Source organism: Strongylocentrotus purpuratus, unplaced genomic scaffold (assembly GCF_000002235.5).
Source record: "Strongylocentrotus purpuratus isolate Spur 01 unplaced genomic scaffold, Spur_5.0 spur5_contig_821, whole genome shotgun sequence".
In the NCBI taxonomy this organism is placed as follows: Eukaryota; Metazoa; Echinodermata; class Echinoidea; order Camarodonta; family Strongylocentrotidae; genus Strongylocentrotus; species Strongylocentrotus purpuratus.
The window spans coordinates 2,250,899-2,271,938 of NW_022145526.1; the positions used below are offsets into that span (position 1 = coordinate 2,250,899).

General features: G+C 36.4%; 1 protein-coding gene across 2 annotated transcripts; it reads right to left on the reverse strand.

The window, feature by feature from the left end:
* Nucleotides 1-10,083: 10,083 nt before the first annotated feature.
* Nucleotides 10,084-20,923, reverse strand: LOC115918518 (latent-transforming growth factor beta-binding protein 1-like). Of its 2 annotated transcripts, XM_030981507.1 has the most exons (6): nucleotides 20,625-20,923; nucleotides 19,716-19,841; nucleotides 17,955-18,107; nucleotides 16,141-16,386; nucleotides 14,565-14,660; nucleotides 10,084-12,173 (listed from the first exon to the last, which is right to left on the reverse strand). In XM_030981507.1, exons 1-6 carry the CDS (start codon nucleotides 20,647-20,649, stop codon nucleotides 11,968-11,970), a joined length of 852 nt encoding a protein of 283 aa, XP_030837367.1. In that variant the 5' UTR covers nucleotides 20,650-20,923; the 3' UTR covers nucleotides 10,084-11,967. The 2 variants fall into 2 exon arrangements, with proteins under 2 accessions (XP_030837367.1, XP_030837374.1); XM_030981514.1 differs by lacking the exon at nucleotides 14,565-14,660.
* Between the last annotated feature and the right edge of the window lie 117 nt (nucleotides 20,924-21,040).

Consider the following 21,040-nt stretch of genomic DNA (forward strand, 5'->3'; position numbering starts at 1 on the left):
AACAATGCCTAATCGGTGACCATTGGTCCCCATGATCCTCTTTTTCTTATGTTAACTGAGAGCTGAGTTGAAGAGATAACCACCTGTCCAGTGACCTTGCAGGGCGGTGTAATCCCTCCTGTAAACTAGTACTGATAAGCTTTCAATCTTAAATTTATATACCATGCGTTGGTTGTATGGTGCTCTGTATACGAGAACGTTGCATTTGAATCTTAAATTCATATACCATTGCGTTGGTAATTGTATGGTGCTCCGTATACGAGAATTTTGAATTTGAATCTTAAATTCATATACCATTGCGTTGGTTGTATGGTGCTCTGTATGCGAGAACTCTACATTTTAATCTAAAATGTATATAGCTTTGCGTTGGTTGGATGGTGATCTATATACGAGAACTTTACATTTGAATCTTGAAGTCATATAGCTTTGCGTTGGTTGGATGGTGATCTGTATACGAGAATTTTGAATTTGAATCTTAAATTCATATACCATTGCGTCAGTTGTTCGGTGCTCTGTATACGAGAACTCTACATTTGAATATAAAATGTATATAGCTTTGCGTTGGTTGGATGGTGATCTATATACGAGAACTTTACATTTAAATCTTGAAGTCATATAGCATTGCGTTGGTTAAATTGTACTCTATATACGAGAACTTTGCATTTGAATCTAAAAATTGATATATAACAATGGGTTGGTTGGATGCTTCTCTGTATACGAGAACGTTGCATTAATTGAATCTTAAATTCAAATAGCGTTGCGTTGGTTAAATGGTACTCTGTATATAAGGGATTTGAAATTGAATCTTAAATTCAAATAGCGTTGCGTTGATAAAATGGTACGCTGTATATACGAACTTTGAATTTGAATCTTGAATTCCTATAGCGTTGCGTTGATTAAATGGTACGCTGTATATACGAACTTTGAATTTAAATCTTGAATTCATATAGCAATGCGTTGGTTGGATGGTGATCTGTGTACGAGAACTCAACATTTGAATCTAAAATGTATATAGCTTTGAGTTGGTTGGATGGAGATCTGTATATGAAAATTTTGCATTTGATTCTTAAAGGAATATAACATTGCGTTGGTCCAATAGTACTCTGTACATAAGAACTTTGAATTTGAATCTTAAATTCATATAGCTTTGTGCTGGTTGGATGGTAATCTGCATGCGAGTACTTTGCACTTGAATCTTAAATTCATATAGCAATTCGTTGGTTGAATGATGGTCCAGAAACTCTCTAGATGAAACAGTATATTATTCGTTGTACATATTTTGGTTGTGGAGTAGTGAAACTATGGAAAATTTATTGTTCAGGTGTCGTGGTACAGGTGGTTCATTCAATTGATTTTCAATCCAAGGGTGGGGTTCGAATCCCAGCCCGGCACTATAATGTCCTATGGCAAGATATCGATACATATTTGTACATGTGCATTATTTTGGGTGATCGAGTAAATGTGAAGTTATGAAGTACGTACATAGGATTTCTTTTCGAAATAAGTATATACCTATTAATTAGTAAATAGTTGTATCAAATATTTGTAACCATGCAATATTCAAGGGTCAAATTATCTATCTTTAGATCATGCAAAAGTTATGCGTTTCTATATGTTTTGTTTTCAATAATGGCAAAGAAAACACATTCTTGGCTCTGACTTGATATCCACATGACTATGTATATGATCCCAGCTAAATCACAAACATGATTTTTTTTTAAATATATTTCCTTGATTATCTTGACATATTAGTCTTTACCATACCAAGATTTTACCAAGCGGTCGGATCTGATGGAGGAGGTATGTCAAAGAACATTTGATAGTGTATGTGTGTGTGGGGGAGGGGGAGGCACATACCCATGCCCACATTTACTGAAACATCACATAGCATAGAGGTACTTAGCGATTGCACTCAGCACTCCTTATCCTTTGAACTATCTGGACTAAATATACAATCACTATTGTCCAGTTAATATACCGAGATACTGGCCAAAAAAGAGGGGTTAAATATCTACAAAAAGCCCCTTTTCGGCTCAAGATTTATATTTCACACACTACATAACCCAATGAAATTGATATCATCTTGAAAGTGTTTTAGTTGTCATCTTTGACATAAAATCCATGGTGGTTAGAGGTTTTACTTTAAATTCATCTTTGAAAGTGGATGTAAACACACCAAACACGTCCTCGATACACGAATACACGTGTATGCATACAGCAATACTACACATATGGGCCAAAACTATGTTTTTGTGGAAATTGAATCAATAAATTTGGGTAGTGCTACAACTTTTCACTGAAAGGAGATATAGCTTCTTCTTTGCAAACGATATTGTCCATGTATATACGTGTGCAGATGAATTTGTTATATGGAAAATAATGATTTTCGATAAAAATTCAATATCTTCAGTGAAGAAAAGAAATAACTGAAATCATGTTTTTAAATTAAATTAGCAACTAATCTAAATTCAAGTAAAATTGGTATAAAAAAGTAGATAATTTCATTTCATTTCATATGACACCATTGGTTCAAGGGTTAAAAAACACATGTACAAAATACTATTGTCCGTCAAAAGGGCTGCTTTTTTGGACCCCCCCCCCCCCCCACGAGAACCCATATGAGGTCACAGATCCGCAGGAAGCAGGCGCTGCCGCACTCGTGTATGGCAATGTAGAGACTGAGAGGAGCCAGGACAGACCGAAGCCAAAACCTCAACAACAGTGCTCCATATACGAGAACTTTGAATTTGAATCTTGAATTCATATACCATTGCGTTGGTTGTATGGTGCTCTGTATACGAGAACTTTGCATTTAAAAGCCCGCTGCACTACTTGTAGCTACTTGCGACCTCTCTATATTAAACAATGCCTAATCGGTGACCATTGGTCCCCATGATCCTCTTTTTCTTATGTTAACTGAGAGCTGAGTTGAAGAGATAACCACCTGTCCAGTGACCTTGCAGGGCGGTGTAATCCCTCCTGTAAACTAGTACTGATAAGCTTTCAATCTTAAATTTATATACCATGCGTTGGTTGTATGGTGCTCTGTATACGAGAACGTTGCATTTGAATCTTAAATTCATATACCATTGCGTTGGTAATTGTATGGTGCTCCGTATACGAGAATTTTGAATTTGAATCTTAAATTCATATACCATTGCGTTGGTTGTATGGTGCTCTGTATGCGAGAACTCTACATTTTAATCTAAAATGTATATAGCTTTGCGTTGGTTGGATGGTGATCTATATACGAGAACTTTACATTTGAATCTTGAAGTCATATAGCTTTGCGTTGGTTGGATGGTGATCTGTATACGAGAATTTTGAATTTGAATCTTAAATTCATATACCATTGCGTCAGTTGTTCGGTGCTCTGTATACGAGAACTCTACATTTGAATATAAAATGTATATAGCTTTGCGTTGGTTGGATGGTGATCTATATACGAGAACTTTACATTTAAATCTTGAAGTCATATAGCATTGCGTTGGTTAAATTGTACTCTATATACGAGAACTTTGCATTTGAATCTAAAAATTGATATATAACAATGGGTTGGTTGGATGCTTCTCTGTATACGAGAACGTTGCATTAATTGAATCTTAAATTCAAATAGCGTTGCGTTGGTTAAATGGTACTCTGTATATAAGGGATTTGAAATTGAATCTTAAATTCAAATAGCGTTGCGTTGATAAAATGGTACGCTGTATATACGAACTTTGAATTTGAATCTTGAATTCCTATAGCGTTGCGTTGATTAAATGGTACGCTGTATATACGAACTTTGAATTTAAATCTTGAATTCATATAGCAATGCGTTGGTTGGATGGTGATCTGTGTACGAGAACTCAACATTTGAATCTAAAATGTATATAGCTTTGAGTTGGTTGGATGGAGATCTGTATATGAAAATTTTGCATTTGATTCTTAAAGGAATATAACATTGCGTTGGTCCAATAGTACTCTGTACATAAGAACTTTGAATTTGAATCTTAAATTCATATAGCTTTGTGCTGGTTGGATGGTAATCTGCATGCGAGTACTTTGCACTTGAATCTTAAATTCATATAGCAATTCGTTGGTTGAATGATGGTCCAGAAACTCTCTAGATGAAACAGTATATTATTCGTTGTACATATTTTGGTTGTGGAGTAGTGAAACTATGGAAAATTTATTGTTCAGGTGTCGTGGTACAGGTGGTTCATTCAATTGATTTTCAATCCAAGGGTGGGGTTCGAATCCCAGCCCGGCACTATAATGTCCTATGGCAAGATATCGATACATATTTGTACATGTGCATTATTTTGGGTGATCGAGTAAATGTGAAGTTATGAAGTACGTACATAGGATTTCTTTTCGAAATAAGTATATACCTATTAATTAGTAAATAGTTGTATCAAATATTTGTAACCATGCAATATTCAAGGGTCAAATTATCTATCTTTAGATCATGCAAAAGTTATGCGTTTCTATATGTTTTGTTTTCAATAATGGCAAAGAAAACACATTCTTGGCTCTGACTTGATATCCACATGACTATGTATATGATCCCAGCTAAATCACAAACATGATTTTTTTTTAAATATATTTCCTTGATTATCTTGACATATTAGTCTTTACCATACCAAGATTTTACCAAGCGGTCGGATCTGATGGAGGAGGTATGTCAAAGAACATTTGATAGTGTATGTGTGTGTGGGGGAGGGGGAGGCACATACCCATGCCCACATTTACTGAAACATCACATAGCATAGAGGTACTTAGCGATTGCACTCAGCACTCCTTATCCTTTGAACTATCTGGACTAAATATACAATCACTATTGTCCAGTTAATATACCGAGATACTGGCCAAAAAAGAGGGGTTAAATATCTACAAAAAGCCCCTTTTCGGCTCAAGATTTATATTTCACACACTACATAACCCAATGAAATTGATATCATCTTGAAAGTGTTTTAGTTGTCATCTTTGACATAAAATCCATGGTGGTTAGAGGTTTTACTTTAAATTCATCTTTGAAAGTGGATGTAAACACACCAAACACGTCCTCGATACACGAATACACGTGTATGCATACAGCAATACTACACATATGGGCCAAAACTATGTTTTTGTGGAAATTGAATCAATAAATTTGGGTAGTGCTACAACTTTTCACTGAAAGGAGATATAGCTTCTTCTTTGCAAACGATATTGTCCATGTATATACGTGTGCAGATGAATTTGTTATATGGAAAATAATGATTTTCGATAAAAATTCAATATCTTCAGTGAAGAAAAGAAATAACTGAAATCATGTTTTTAAATTAAATTAGCAACTAATCTAAATTCAAGTAAAATTGGTATAAAAAAGTAGATAATTTCATTTCATTTCATATGACACCATTGGTTCAAGGGTTAAAAAACACATGTACAAAATACTATTGTCCGTCAAAAGGGCTGCTTTTTTGGACCCCCCCCCCCCCCCCCACGAGTTAGGTGCGTTCGCTACAATTTTTTGTTTAAACCTTTGAAATATTGCGTTTTATGATTAAATCTTTAGAATAAACCAGCTGTACTTAATTAGTTTGTGTGGTAATGGAAGGCAAATCGAAAACTAAGCATGATTTTGTTTTTTGGCCTTCGCTTAATATTTATGTTCGGTTTTTTTGTACTGTCCCATCCAATGTCCATTTTTAAAAACTTAGATTCATTTACGAAAAATATTGAATATCAGTAAAAAAAAAGTTTTGATTACCTCCATTGTGTTGTGACTAATGTAAATCTGCAGTAGTAGTTAGGATCTTTCGTTGACGTAATGATTGTGAATTTGAAGGAAATAACGGTGTTTGTTGTAGAAACTGATGATTACCACAGATGTTAAAGAGATAGTTGAGTTCTGTTTTCAGACCGCAAATGCCTTCAAAGTGCATGGTTATTGCTCTTATTCTTATCTATGACATTTTTAGTGCCCTTTTAGAACCTAAAATTGCTATGAAGGTTAGTTTAGACCCCAAAATTTGTAAAAGTTAGCCAATATGATCATTATAAAATGGTGGTACACAAGTAATAGAAATCGTTATATTTATAGATATTTCAGCCGTCTCTGAACCGATTTTGATCAAACATAGATGATTTTGTCATTTAAATTGTGTGTTCTTTCAAATTTGACACTCAGTTTGTCATTATCTCACAAAAGAAAATATTTTGTGTAGCGCCCTGTGCAACAGAACTCAACTATCCCTTTAATTAACGTTCGTTATATTTTGAATTGCCCTCATCATTGAAATATCCTTTTCAGGATGCAGGTTTGTGTAGCAAATGCACTCGTCGACTGACTGATTTATATTGTAAATAAAGAGCAAATTTCATTAAAGTAATTATATATTATTATAATAACATAGAATATCTATCTATTTTCATATTTCATGTAAAACCGCTTTTTTTTTTTGGTATCTATTTTAACCACAACAAAGGCTGACAGTTCTTTCTAAGTGCTGCATATTGCATAATAATGTTTAATGTATTTGAAAATGATTAAACAATATATACAAAGTCACTAGCCTTTTCAAGCTGCTTGTAATTAAACTAAAAAGGTATGCTTATTTTTGGTAAAGTATATGTTAGATACATTTCTAGTAAAAGCTGATTCCACGTGGAATATATAGTCTTCGAATTTACACTAATCATGATTGTAATTATTAAAAAATTACACTATCTTGTTTCTCTCACTTAATGCTTTCAATAAAGGGTTGACTTCCCCTTTAAGGTTCATTTTCCTATGTATCTCTGTATAATCGTTGGATGGAAGGAAGAGATTTTATTTCTCTCTGTATTATTTGTATAACTTTATTGGTTTATGACTGCCGATTTTTTTTTTCGGTGGATGATTTTATAATAGCGATACGCACAGATCGTGGAAATATTGTGAGAGTATGGGAAAGCGTGTGTTTGTTTATTCATGGGAGTGAAAAGACGAGCCCCTGAAAACTGGCGAAATGATGGGAGGGGGGCTTGGGGTAGATGTCCTCCAACGGTGTTTATTTCTAATTCGATGCTAATGCTAAAATTCCGGGATTTTCCGGGATTCTTTCTCAATTTCTGTTTATAAATTATTGTGTTTTTTTCTTCAAATTTACAGCCATGCAAAAAATATGCTTATTTAGATGCCTTCATGTCCGGACCTGCTGAACAGTTGGGCTCGAGGGCTTGAGCCCCCCCCCCCCCCCCCACTTTTTGGAAAAAGATTGTTAAAGAGAAGAAAAAAAAGGAAATAGAGAAAGAAAGAATGAGTGGCCTGCCAGTGTCACAAATGAGGTTTCAAAATATGCTCGGGGGCTCCATCCCCTGGGCCCACCAAGGGCCCTAAGGAGAGACCCTGGATGCTCATCTGGTATTAATGATATAGCTTAAACCCTCTGGACCCCACCAACCCTGGATACTCTGACCGTAATAAATTGTCTAAAAAGGGCATCTGACTTCATGGGGCTCAGTCCCCTTGACCCCACTAGGAGCCCTAAGACGGGCTCCTGAATGCTCATCTGACCATAATTCAATGCCTAAAACCCCTGAGCCTCCGGGGGCTCTGCCCATTGACCCCCGCCAGGGCAAAGCTCCTGGACCTCACGCCAATGTACGCTACGCTCTACCTGATAGTTAACACTCCACAGGCCAAGTCCACTCCAAAAATAACTTACTTTCAATAGAAGCAGACAAATCAGACAAACTAATCAATAAAGTTTGAGCAAAATCGGATAACTAATAAGAAAGTTATGAATTTTTAATGACATGAAAAAACTTGGAAAAATCACAAGACAAAATTGCAACTCACTCATGAGTCTGTGACGTCATGTCCTCACTATCCACTAATTATAATTGTCTTTATTTTGATAATATAAATGTCCTATTTTCTCCCTAAGAATCTTTTTTCTTCTCACCAGCATCCAAGTTAGATTAATAGTAATACGTTTTTGTGTGGATGCACAGATATAGAGTATTTTTTCCCAGCTAAATCATGAAAAATGTGAATTTTGATAAACAACTTATATAAAAATCAATAATTATGAATATACAATATTCAGAAAATACCATCAATTCTTCAAAGTTCATGAAAGATTTTGTGAAATATTATGCACGCAATATGAAACAAATCATATAACTTGGGCAGAAGCATGGGAAATCAAGTTTTGGGGATAAAAAGGGAAATTAATTGGATTAAACTATCAGAGGCGGCGCGCCAGGGGGGGGGGGGGTGGGAGCAAGGGGGCACAGTGCCTACCCCCATTTTTTTCAAGTACCCCAAAAGTGCCCCTTTTGACATAGGAAAAGTACCCCTTTTACTTTGATAAGTGCCCCTATTAATTTTTCAAAGTGCCCCTCTCCTTTCCATCTCTGATATACGCCCCTTTCATTTTGACACGTACCTCTTTACGAGTTTCCCAGTTTCCTTTGCAAACGGTGTCCATTTTCCATTCTCATAAGTGCCCTTTTTAATCTCTAGTAAGTGCCACTTTTCGGGTACGAGAAGCGACCCTTTTCGCTTTTTTTTTATTTTTTATGTTAAGAGTGCCCTTTCCCTTTTAATAACTACCTCCTTTTCACTCGGATAAGCGCACCTTATACTTTCACATGTGCCCCCTTTTCCTCTTTATAAGATGTAGTTTTCGCACTGCGACCTCACAAATCTTAATTTTTTTTCGACCATCACACCCAACTGCAAGGTATGATGCTTAAGCAATATTTTATACGATGTATACAGATAAACAAATATTGAAATCATCCCTGATAATGTAATCAAATTATAGGGGTATATACCAGTGCCTAAAAATTGGTATATTTTCGCTTTGAGATTTCCCTTTGTAGGTGCCCTTTTTTTTTTTTAGAAAGTGCCCTTTTTTGTTCCTCCCTCTTTGGAAGCCGCTCCGCCGCCTAGTCTGAGAACAACTAAAGTTATTTTTAGGGTAAGTTCTCCTTTAAAGCTGACCGTTTTTATTTCTTGGAGGAGCAGTGTGTATTTGAAATGGTTTGTCACATATATATATATATATATATGTTACACTGGAAAGAGAGAGATAATGATAAAGATGATAATGATGATACTAATAGTAGTAACAATAATCATAGTAATAATAATAATAATAAAATTAGTATAATAATAATTAAACATGATAATAATAACAGTATTGTTATTATATTTCCTTGTATAGCGTTTATGTTTGTCAGACTTGACACTCATGGCGCTCCACATTTGTTACCCTTGTTCTGGCATGGCTGACTTTAAAGATAAACTTTAGTACTGGTAATGCGATTGCATTGTAAAAGAAAAGGTGTGGAAAGGATGAGAAACAGTTGATCATGTAGCTTGTAAGTATTGGTGTGCACTGCAAGGTTCTGGAGTCATCAAAATCATAATAAATTTGACCGAGTCTTGGTAAAGTAACAAGCACTCACATAGAAAGCTATATATGGGACAACACACATGGTGTCGGGGCTAGTACTACCTTGATTTCCTTGTCTTTCTATGCTCATTACTCAGCCAGTATACATTTTCTTCCAAAATTGTTTGGCACATGTCATTTATTTGTAATCTTGAACATTCAGTGTAAGTTTCGTTTGATTCTGTGAGAATTATTTTTTTTTTTACCAGTACTGGAGTTTATCTTTAAGGCGCCAAAGCATTTCAAAGAATTAATTCCTGCCGAGTACGCATCTATCCCTACGTGGGTCGAGTTTGGCAAAGATCGATTAATTCATGTCTTGCCAAAGGTCATTGGTGCCGTGGCAAGACTCGAACGCGTACCACGTGATTCTCAGTGCGATGACGTATCCACTAGTACACCACGACACGTTCTAACGCTTTAAACACATTGTCAGTTGATATTTTTGCTTCAGTTTATCAATTTTCATAACAAAAATAATTTTGGATTCCATTCAAAACAACAGATCATTCCTTTTCCGTTGTCACATGCATATAATTATAAAAACAAACCAAAAGTCGAATTCAAATTTCTCTTGGTAACTAAAGCATAGATTATTTGATCAGGGGTGCTCGTTTACAAAACTGCCTATCATAACGAAACTAATAAACACGCTTGAATCGATTTGTTTTGATTTGATATGTTTTATTAAAAATGAAATAATAAAGCTACATTAAATGAAAAAAACGAAAACCATACATAATAACATACCAATAACATAATTACACAATGTACTAATATTCGCCTTTATGCTACATAATGGGTTAAAAACAGATGTGACAAGAAAAGACAAGTACATAATTTATTACACGTTATAACAGTAACTCTTTGTTTAATTATACTAATAATGTATTAGTTTTTTACAGCTCTTAACTTAATACGAGTTATATTTTCCTTCAACATTTAGATATCCGAAGTAAAGAAATCATAGGACAAATCGTTATAATGATCGAAGATGAAAAGGAAGTGCATAGATAAACCGCAATCCAACAAAACTAACAATGAATGTTCAAGATAACAAATAAATGACATGTACCAAACGATTTTGTTAAAAAGTGTATTGGGGCTTCGTAATAAGCATGGAAAGAAAATTAAATAAAGGTAAGTAGGCCCGACACTGTGTGCTTAACACAGGTCACTGTGCGAGAATGAAAGTTGTGGTTTTTTATTGAAGATGATTTCCATCAATTTTTTGGAAGTTTGTTTTTTATTTTACTGGTTCAAACAATCAATTTACTGCAGGAAAAACAATCAACAATGAGTAATTGGCATGTTATCTCGGCATTCTATTCCCATACCAGAGCTAAAGATTATCTTAAAAGGTAAAGACCAGTTTTGGAAACGCCCCAATTTAAAAAAAAATGAAATGGAAGCTCTTATTACCAATCATGCGAAAGAATATGTTTGACTAATACATGATGATAAAAATTTTGCCGGGAAACCGCCTTATAATTGATATATTTGGTAAATTAGTTTATCTATTGGTATGTAAGAGATAAACGCACGTGTCGCGCACGTGTGCGTAGTCACATATACATCTTTCTGTGTACAGTGCTTGTAACTTTACAAAGACTGGGCCAAATTTCTTATCATTTTGTTGATTTCAGACCCTTGCAGTACACTCTAATACTTATATGCTAGATGAATGACCTTCTGATCGATTCCACAACGTTTCTTTCACAATGCAATCACATGGCCATAACTGGTCTTTATATTTGACGACAAGTATTGAGTTACTGCATCATAGCCTGGCTATTGACAATTTGAAGGCTATTTAACATTTGCAGGCAATTTTTACAACATATTGCCCGCTATTCTAAAATACAATTCAGTACGAGGATATAATGGGAGGGGAAAACCGCGAAAAAATTAAATTAATGGGAATAAAATGCCAGTGAACAGTTGAAAAAAGAAAATAAGCAGTTCCTTCTTCAAGTTAGAAAGAACAATATTTTCTTATATAATGAACTTCACAGTGTGCCTCTGTTACAGTTCGAGAACTTTATCCTCCTTTTTCCGACAGTTCGGAAAAATATCACAAAACCAAATGTCTTCTGGAAAATATGACCCTTCAAATGCCCTTAAATTTGAAAAACGAGTTGAAATCGTTAAAGACTGGACCCTATACTGTTGCGATTCCAAAATGATTAAGGCTTAATTTTTTACGAAATTTTGGGTAACCAATTAGGAGACCCAAAGCACAGTGGGCCAGGGAGGAACTAAAGAGCTAAATATGTAAAATAGAAAGATTTATAAAATAACTCACATTTGCACTAAACTGTGAGTATGTAGGATTTTGCTGTTTGAAGGAGTAAATTTATACCCTTATTGTGCATACCGGAATTGAATATTTTACTGAGGTATTCTTACATGTAGTGTCTTTCAACTGGGCAAGAAAAAATAAATTAAAAAAATAAACACCAAAAATGATTTTTGGCGCACTTTAGTTTCTCTCTGGCCCACTGTGCGACAGTACGAAGTATAAGCCTTCCTAACGAGCGCATGTTTACATTTAGGCATTAGGTTTTTCTTTGACTTTGTCATCGTTTTTGCATCTGCAACAGATAACAACGATGACGATACTAAGGATTACGATAAGGAGGGTGACCACGGTGATAATGATTATGACTTTTCTTGCTATCTTCCATTCGATAGGTTCATCGTGGTCAGCGAAGTTTGTAGTTTCTTCTGGATCATCGGTTGCGGTGTCCATATACTCTGCAGGTAATGAGAGGTGGTAATATAACAATAACAACAATTCAATTTTTGATACCAAGAGTTTAGTTTCAAAACATGCTTTACTTGTTAAACTACGTTCTAAAAAAAGTTAGGGAGATTGTTACCGTTATATAAACAGGGATGCCAGGTAGAATTGATCAGAGGGCGTGAAAATCACCTAGAATGAGCTATTTTGTACACAAAAAAGTTTAAACTATGGTCTGAAATTAACTCGCCAGAGCCTGAAATCAGGCTATTGCCTGAAAACTGGAATCCTGTATAAATAGATATAACGACAACTAAATCAATAGATAGAAAAATAGATACCTGAATAACCACATTAATGAATTACTTAATATTTAAATAAATGAATAGTCAAATTATAAAGAATATAACATGATCGTATTTTAACAAATACCAGGCTATTAATGAAATCAGTATGCATAAGCCGATACCAGATCAGTAAGATATAAAACTGTTATATAACTTGCTTGATTTATGAGTGATTGTGTAAGGTATTTGCAAACGATATAAATTATTAATTCCATGTAATAGACCAGTTCACGGTTAGCACATCTCTGCAATGACCCCGAATATCCACAGATCTTCAAAACATGAAGAGGTCCCACTTTGTACATTTTGAAATAATCACTCCTACAGCGATGCAGGTGCTACATAAATAGCCTTTGTTTCCCCTTTTCAAAGAATATTTGCACCTGTAATTCTGCCTGTGTATCATGGAATGCACTGCTTGTTCATTAATGAATAATGATTACATAACTTTCATGAGCACGTATCCAGTATTTCGTCTCAGTGTATTATACAATTTGTTCTGCAATGACCTTTATCTGCTCATGCTCAGACTGCAACCGTGAACTGGCTTATTGTTAAAATTTATCTGACTGAATATGATGCTTATCCAATCCGATATTTCGTCGAAGATACAAGGGGTTGAGGCTCGTTAAGTTGCGAAGCGCTAAACCGCTGGGGGTATTTCTTTGTATTACCTTTTAATGCCATGTATGTGAATGGTAACTGCGCGAAACAAACGACGGAAGGATTTCATTGTGCAACACAATGGGCTTTGAAAAACAACCATTTCCGGTCTTGATTAGTTTCGATACAGCTCTTTAACACAGTAATCTTTTAATGGACACAGTTAAATAATCTTAAATCCGTTCGTATATATATATATATATATATATCCCATGATTAAAGATAAGTTTGGATGCAGGGAATGATAACAAAAAAAAAATCCACAGAAACCAACAAAACTTACACTGAATGTTCAAGACAACAAATAAATGACATGTACCAAACGATTGTGGTTGAAAATGTATTAGAAATGGGCATAGAAAGAGGAAATCAAGGTAAGTAGGTCCGACACCATTGAGCTTAACACAGGTCACTAAATGTACGGATGAGAGTTGTGTTTCTTATTGAAGATGATTTCCACCAAGTTTTGTGAGTTTTTAAATTTTATTTTAATGGTTAAAACAATCAATCTACAGTATAATAAACAACCCAGAATAAACTATAGCCATGATCTCTCGACATACCGTGGCCCTACCAGAGCTAAGAATTAGCTTAAAGTCCGTCTGAACTAGTTTGGCCGGGGGGTTGGACCTCCCTGCGAGGTCACTGACAGGTGGTTATCTCATCAAATCAGACCACAAATGCCTTCAAAGTGCATGGTTATTGCTCTTATTCTTATTTATGACATTTCTAGTGCTCTTTCAGGATTAAAAATTGCTCTGAAGGGTAATTTTAGACCCCCAAATGTGTGAAATTTAACCCTCCCTCCCCCCCCCCCCTCCCCCCAAGATCCAGTGAAAAACAAACAAAGGTCATTATGTCATTTAAATTGTTTGTTCTTTCAAATTTGACACTCAGTTTTTCATAATCTTACAAACAGATTTTGTTGGTGAAGCGCCCTCTGCAACAAATTTCAACTAATAGTTTCCCTTGTAATACAATTCGGTACAAGGAGATATGGCAAAAGGGTCATGCGATTTAGCTAACTCCTTATCTATATTGGGTCCATGGCCGCGGAAGAAATGTCACGGGAACACGAGTTGTACAATGAAGGACTTTCTTTAATATTAATTTAATAATACTGTGTTATTTTATAGCGCATTCGCGTCTGTTGACATTTCAATGCGCTTTACAACAAAGTATAACAAGATCATGAAAGGAAGATGAAACAGAAACATATGTAGAAAATAATGAAGTTCTTACAGAGAGAACAATTACAACGTTACTTGTCCTTAATACTATTTATATGCTAATATGAAAAGATGAGTTTTGAGTTTAGATATGAAAGTTTCTTTGTGTTAGTGATATGCGCTGTACGAGTAACGTTCATTATAAATAATCATTATTAATGCTAACCAATTTCGCATAATAGTCCTTCAAAATCATCTAGACAATAGCACAGATTGTCCAAGCAGGTACCTCCATTTTGGCATGAGTTCTGGCTACAGTCAACTGAAGATAAGGGATACATTGGAGGAGAAAAACAATTCAATTAAATAAAAAGGCTTAACTTCTCGTTACAGTCCACTGTACATTCGACTCCTGGGAATTAAACAGTGGATTCCTTTATTTTAAAGTCCATTTGCACTAATTTGGCCAGGAGGGATTAGACCTCCTTGCGGGGTAACTGGCAGGTGGTCATCTTATCACATCAGCTCTCAATTAACATATGAAAAGGGGGACCATGGAGGACCAATGGTCACCGATTAGGCATTGTTTGCTATATAGAGGGTGCAAGTAGTCATAAGTAGTGCAGTGGGGCTTTAAGGCATAAGTTCATTTCAAAATCAACTACAGATAATAGGCACAAAGAAAATAAAAGCAGGAATCCAAGAACACACAAAAAACAAAACATACGAGCTCTCGTTACATACAGACAGATAAAAGTTTGAGGCACATGGACATTTTTAAAAGGGAATGCAATGTAGTGGCATAAATTCTCTCTACATGTCACTTCAGATAACAGGCACACAGGAATTAAACAAGGGAATCTCCCCAGAAATGAAATTAACAAATAAATAAGGGTGCGAGTTCTCGCCACACTCCCATGCAGATCAAAGGCTTAATAGCAAACCCAATACCAACATAAGTTGAAAGGGATTTCTATTTTCCTAGCTCGCCCCTCAATTTGAGTTCATTACATGCCATGCTTTTATTCATATAGACATGTATAACTATTACAACTTCTGGGCCGTATCTAACCTAGGGGGTGTTTCACAAATATCCTAAGTTGAAATTATCTCTAAGTTGGACTTAACTATTATGGAAAGACGTTCGCATCTATGAAAATATTTGGGAAAAGATAATTCAAAAGGCATAAAATGTTGATTCAAATCATTCATATTTTCTATTATCAAATAGATGTTGGGCAATTCCACGGTAACGGAAGGACACTCAGACAAGATTTTTGAACTTCAGGTTCATACTAAGAACTGTTTTATTAGTATGTATTAAACTATGGGGAACAAAATGTGTTTCAGTCAAGTGAAAAGCTTCATCAACTTCACAAAGTTTGGATAAACACTAATTAACTGGAAAAACCATGTCCATTTTTATGTCCTTCCGTTACCGAGATAATTAATATGCACATTCTTAAAGTACTTAACTATAATGACAATTTTGGGGGGAGAATTAAAGGCACTTATATAGGTATTATATCTTTACTGTTTCACATCTTATACTAATAAAACAGTTCTTTTAGTATGAACCTGAAGTTCAAAAATCTTGTCTGAGTGTCCTTCCGTTACCGTGGAATTGCCCTGTTCTTGATGTGGATTTTATGAAAAGTCTAAAATACTTGAATTTTCACTTTTGAACACATTTTCTTTTAAGGCTTCAAATGGCTCTCCATAATTTTTAAGTTCAACTTAGAGTTAAGTTCGACTTAGGTTCTTTGTGAAACACCCCCTAGATATGTTACTGGGTAGCCTACCTTGACACGTGAGTCCGTTTCCGCCGGTGACGAAACCTGTAATACAGCTACAGTAGTATGCACCGGCCGTGTTCTTACATTCGCCATACTCCACGTCGCAAACGGAGCTTTCGCTTTTGCATTCGTTGATATCTTCACAGGTGTGTTCCCCAGTCCCTTGCATGTAGCCGGAGTCACAGACACATTTGGCGCCGGCGTCGCTAATAACACACTCGCCATTCTCACAATGGGAACAGTTTAAATGAGCTAAAAAAAATGATAATGCAGGAATATAGGGTTACATGTATTTTACCTGGCTCGATGGTAAACCAGTGGTCTCGTAAGCTGGACGTCTCGGGCTCTCGGCTTTAAAACCGAGTCCATGCGCTAGTGCCCTTTGGCAAGGCATTGATTCTCATAAGGGATTTTTAGATTTGCACGACGAGAACGTGGACTGCCACGTGTGACATCCTTTTAAGGCAATGCGACGTCCTTAAAAGGATGTCACACGTGGCAGTCCACGTTCTCGTCGTGCAAATCTAAAAGTCCCTATTACCTCGGAGAGGACTTATAGTCGGCAGTTCAATGGTCGCTTACATACGAGTATACACATGCTTTCTTAGCAGTCAGGTAAAAAAAAAAGTCAACCCATCAAATCAAGCTGACCTCCAAGAAATCACGTGTCCTATAACTCTAGGTAATACGATTAATACCTCGCCGAAGAACACACACGCATGAACATCTTTTTGAACCTGAGACCTCCAGGTTATGATACCTTTGAAATACCACTGAGCCATTTAGTAGCCAAGTATTTTTCATTCAACTGCGTAAGCTACTTGTTTGTTTTTTAATCGAATGGGAATGTCACCATCATGATACAATTCAATTTAATTAAATTCAATTTTATTATTTCCACAATTCCATAACAAATGATAATAAGAGGATAGATAGCAATGAGGTGAAGGTATAATTAAATTCAACACCAATTAAAGGTTTATTACAAATTATAAAAGATCGAAATAACAAAAACATATCAAAATATGGAGGTTCAAACTAAGGCCGAAGGCCTATCATAGGCTATATTTTTTCCATTTTTTCAATCGTTTTGTTAGAACATTACGTTGTCAATAGTGTAACACATTTAGTGTTGTATCTCTTTTTCGAATCACTCTCCAGGCTCTAAGAGGCTGTTCACACCGGCAGAGATAGCGCGCGCTAGACCGTGCTATCTCTGCGGTTTGGAAGGTACAACGTCGTTTCGGTCCGTCCAACAGCGAGCCACGGCGAGCCAAAACGGCGTGCCACTGGAGCACCTCTAGGGGGTGGTCCACGAGAGATAGCGCGGTTATAGCGCGCGCTGGAAAAAAGGGGTACTACGATAGACCGCGCTATCTCATAGCGGTGTGAACAGCCTCTAAGGGAGCAGGGGTCAGGACTCTACAACCGAGCGCAGGGCATCGGGAGAACCTCTTATGCCTCGGTCACACCTTCGCGTATTTGACTTGCGTATTACCGCGTATTTATGGCACGCCGTTTAACATTTATTCTTATTTCTTGATATCAAAAAATGATTTTCTGTTGTAAAGCATTCAAGAATTTGATTTCTTGTTATCAAGAAGTTGATATCAAGAAATAGGAATAAATGTTAAAACGGTTTGCCATAAATACGCTTCAATACGTAAGCCAAATACGCAAAGGGGTGACATGGGCATTAGTAAGGGTCACACAAAAAAATGATTTTATGAGGGCGGACGAGAAGGAGGGGGGAGGGGAGGAGAGAGGGGAGGAGAGGAGGGAGAGATAGAGATGGAGAGAGAGAAAAAAACTCAACATACCCATGCACGTGACTCCGTCATTAGCAAGGTCATATCCATCATAGCAGCTACACAGTGGGGTTCCGTCGATGTTCTCACAGACCCCATAAAGCTCATGGCAGGGATACGCGTCACCTTCGGCCTCACAGGGGTTAGCTGGTGGTCCCATGGTTGCTTTATTATCATAAATAATAAGAAGAAGAATAGGAAGAATAAGAATGATAATGAGTCAAATAAGGCGAAACAAAAATGATGTTATATTGCCCTTTGCGACCGACCCAAAAATCTTGAAATCTACAGTCGGCTTTTTGAACCGTTTTTTAGAAGAAAAAAATGTATTAAAGAATGTATGATAAATATCAGGCCAAAGAGGGAGGGAAAAATATTTCCGGGCAACACAACATATTTCTTTTATGCCTAATAAAGGAGTATACAGATAGCACATGGTACAAATGACCCCAAATATCCACAAATCTTTTACACATGGAGAAGTTCCACATTTCCGGGCAATACAACATATTTCTTTTAGGCCTAATAAGAGAGTTTACAGATAGCACATGGTACAAATGACCCCAAATATCCACAGATCTTTTACACATGGAGAAGTTCCACTTTGAACATCTTAGAATAATAACTGCCAAAGTCCTAGCTGTGCTTCATGAATACCTTTTGTTTGCCCTCTTGAAAAGAATACTTCCACCTGCGTATCATAGATCGTACCGTAGGTGCATAAATGAATTATGTTACATAACTTTCATGAGCGCATATCCAGCATCCATCTCTGTGGGTTTGACCATTTTGGTACAAATGACCTTTATCTGCCCATGCGCAGAATGTATCTGTAAACTCCCTTAAACTAGTAATATAACTTTTATTTTCATTATTATTATAATCATTATTAAAATTGATAACATTATTATTAGTAGTAATATTATTTTTAAGTGTAATATTATTTCATATTCTAAATTCTTATAATTATCATTGTTGTGATTATTATCATACCATTAGTAGTGGTAGTGGTAGCAGTATTATAATTATTTCTGTATTTTATTATTACTACTACTACCATAGTCCAGAATCTGTCCGATCCTTTATAATAGACCAGTTCACGGTTAGCACATTACTGCAATGACCCCGAATATCCACAGATCTTAAAAACATGAAGAGGTCCCACTTTGTACATTTTGAAATAATCACTCCTACAGCGATGGAGGTGCTACATAAATAGCCTTTGTTTCCCCTTTTCAAAGAATACTTCCACCTGTATATCATGGAGTGCATAAATGAATAATGATTACATAACTTTCATGAGCACGTTTCCAGTATTTCGTCTCCGTGTATTTCACAATTTGTTCTGCAATGACCTTTATCTGCTCATGCTCAGACTGCAACCGTGAACTGGCTTATTCCCTACACACTTGATTCAAGCCGTCGAAGATGGCGTTCGCCGGGCGTCCTAATTTAATTATCACGCCATCATCGGCTGGTAGCAAGTCAGTAGGGTGAGGTAGCGTTGGTGTGGTGGAGATCAACATTAAATAGGCCAGATTCTGGACTACTACTACTACGGCAATTAAATTTCTTCTACAAAGCGCCTTCTGAAAATTTACTGAAGCATTATCATTAAAACAATAAATATAGCGCGACATAAATAGCATAGATTACAAACAAAAGAACAATAAACATAAACTTCATACTTTTTCAATCCTACTTATTTTCTTGTGGGATAATAAAAGAACAACAACATATAACGCAGTATTTTAAAGATTTTGTTTTACTTACAGGTGTCTGTGACTTCGGTAGTGCTATTCCCAGTGGCAGGGGTGGTGGCCGCCTGACATTCATAAGCAAACATGGTGCTGACGCAAACGGTGCCCTCACCACAAGGCGAGGAAACGCAAGGATCAACTGGTAGATTAACAGAAATAATCGGGAATTATTTGGTTGTACAAAAGAAAGCTGCAGCGGTGAAAACAGCTTCGCCGTAAATATTTACACTATTTAAGCGAATTCTTGGTTTTCACATGGAACCAAAACACTACATGTAACCTTAACATCATTGTTTTATGTCAATTAATGCAGGGCAATGGTTTAAAACGTGTACTTAAAAACCGTCTTCATAAAAAACGACTTCATTAATAACCAATGCACCTCCTTCATAGTTCGAGTCCGTTAATCTTGCTATACAGCTTTTTCTCCACTCTGCATATAATTGGCAGATGAGTCATGACCCATATGGCATCAAGTCTTACATAACATAACATTCTTACTCTTAATATCTTTAGTAATGACGTCACGAGTCTGTCTAGTAATACGACTCCATGAACTACCTTCTTCACTGACGAACTCTTTCGTGTCCGCTACTCTTCCTAATAAGCTTTTATCAGCTCTTCAAATATTTATTATCATATATGACCCATATGGCTATTCATATAATATAACATGTTTGTTCTTACTATAGTTAATAATTACGTCACGAGTCTGAGTAGAGCGCTTTCGCAAACACGGCGGAAGGCAAAGACGACAGTAACGCGAGCGAAAAATCAATCTGCGCATGCGCGAACCAGAATTTTCTCCGTCTTGTTGATTTTCACGACCGTGCTCGGCCATACTAACGTTCGTTCCCTAAACACGACGGAAGAGCTTTATAGCCGTAATTCTCCCGTCGTGTTTGCGAAAGCCATGACTTACCATCGATGAAAACTTTCATGTCCATTATTCCTGCTAGGCTCTGCTGCGTCCCGCTCACGACGATGTTCTGCTCAAAGCCAACATTGGTCGGATTCCCCAGCTCGATGTGACCTATCCCGCCCCTAGTACTGTCGGCCCAATAGAACGTACCGTTGTATACCACTATGTGTTCTACATGTCCAATCGGGGTCGATATATTGGCGAGGGTACTACGAACATTCGTCGTTGTGTCGTATGTTTCGATACTCCCAAATCCGTTGATCCAATAGAGCCGGCTATCTGTGGGGAGAAATATTCAGAAATCGGTGTCGGAACTGGCATTCTTTTTCAAAAAAAAGGAGGGGACGTCTTGTTAATGACATACTTTAACAGTACTTTTTTGGTAATAGATCAGTCGTACATAACATCTGAGCAGC

What these genes read in the sequence shown, in the direction of transcription:
- LOC115918518 (XM_030981507.1), bottom strand. Translation starts at nt 20,649, where the DNA reads ATGGACATGAAAGTTTTCATCGATG. An exon ending in TACCGAAGTCACAGACACCT is followed by an intron (nt 18,108 to 19,715) that starts GTAAGTAAAACA and finishes ATGATAATAAAG; the next exon opens with CAACCATGGGACCACCAGCT. An exon ending in AAACGGACTCACGTGTCAAG is followed by an intron (nt 14,661 to 16,140) that starts GTAGGCTACCCA and finishes CCTTATCTTCAG; the next exon opens with TTGACTGTAGCCAGAACTCA.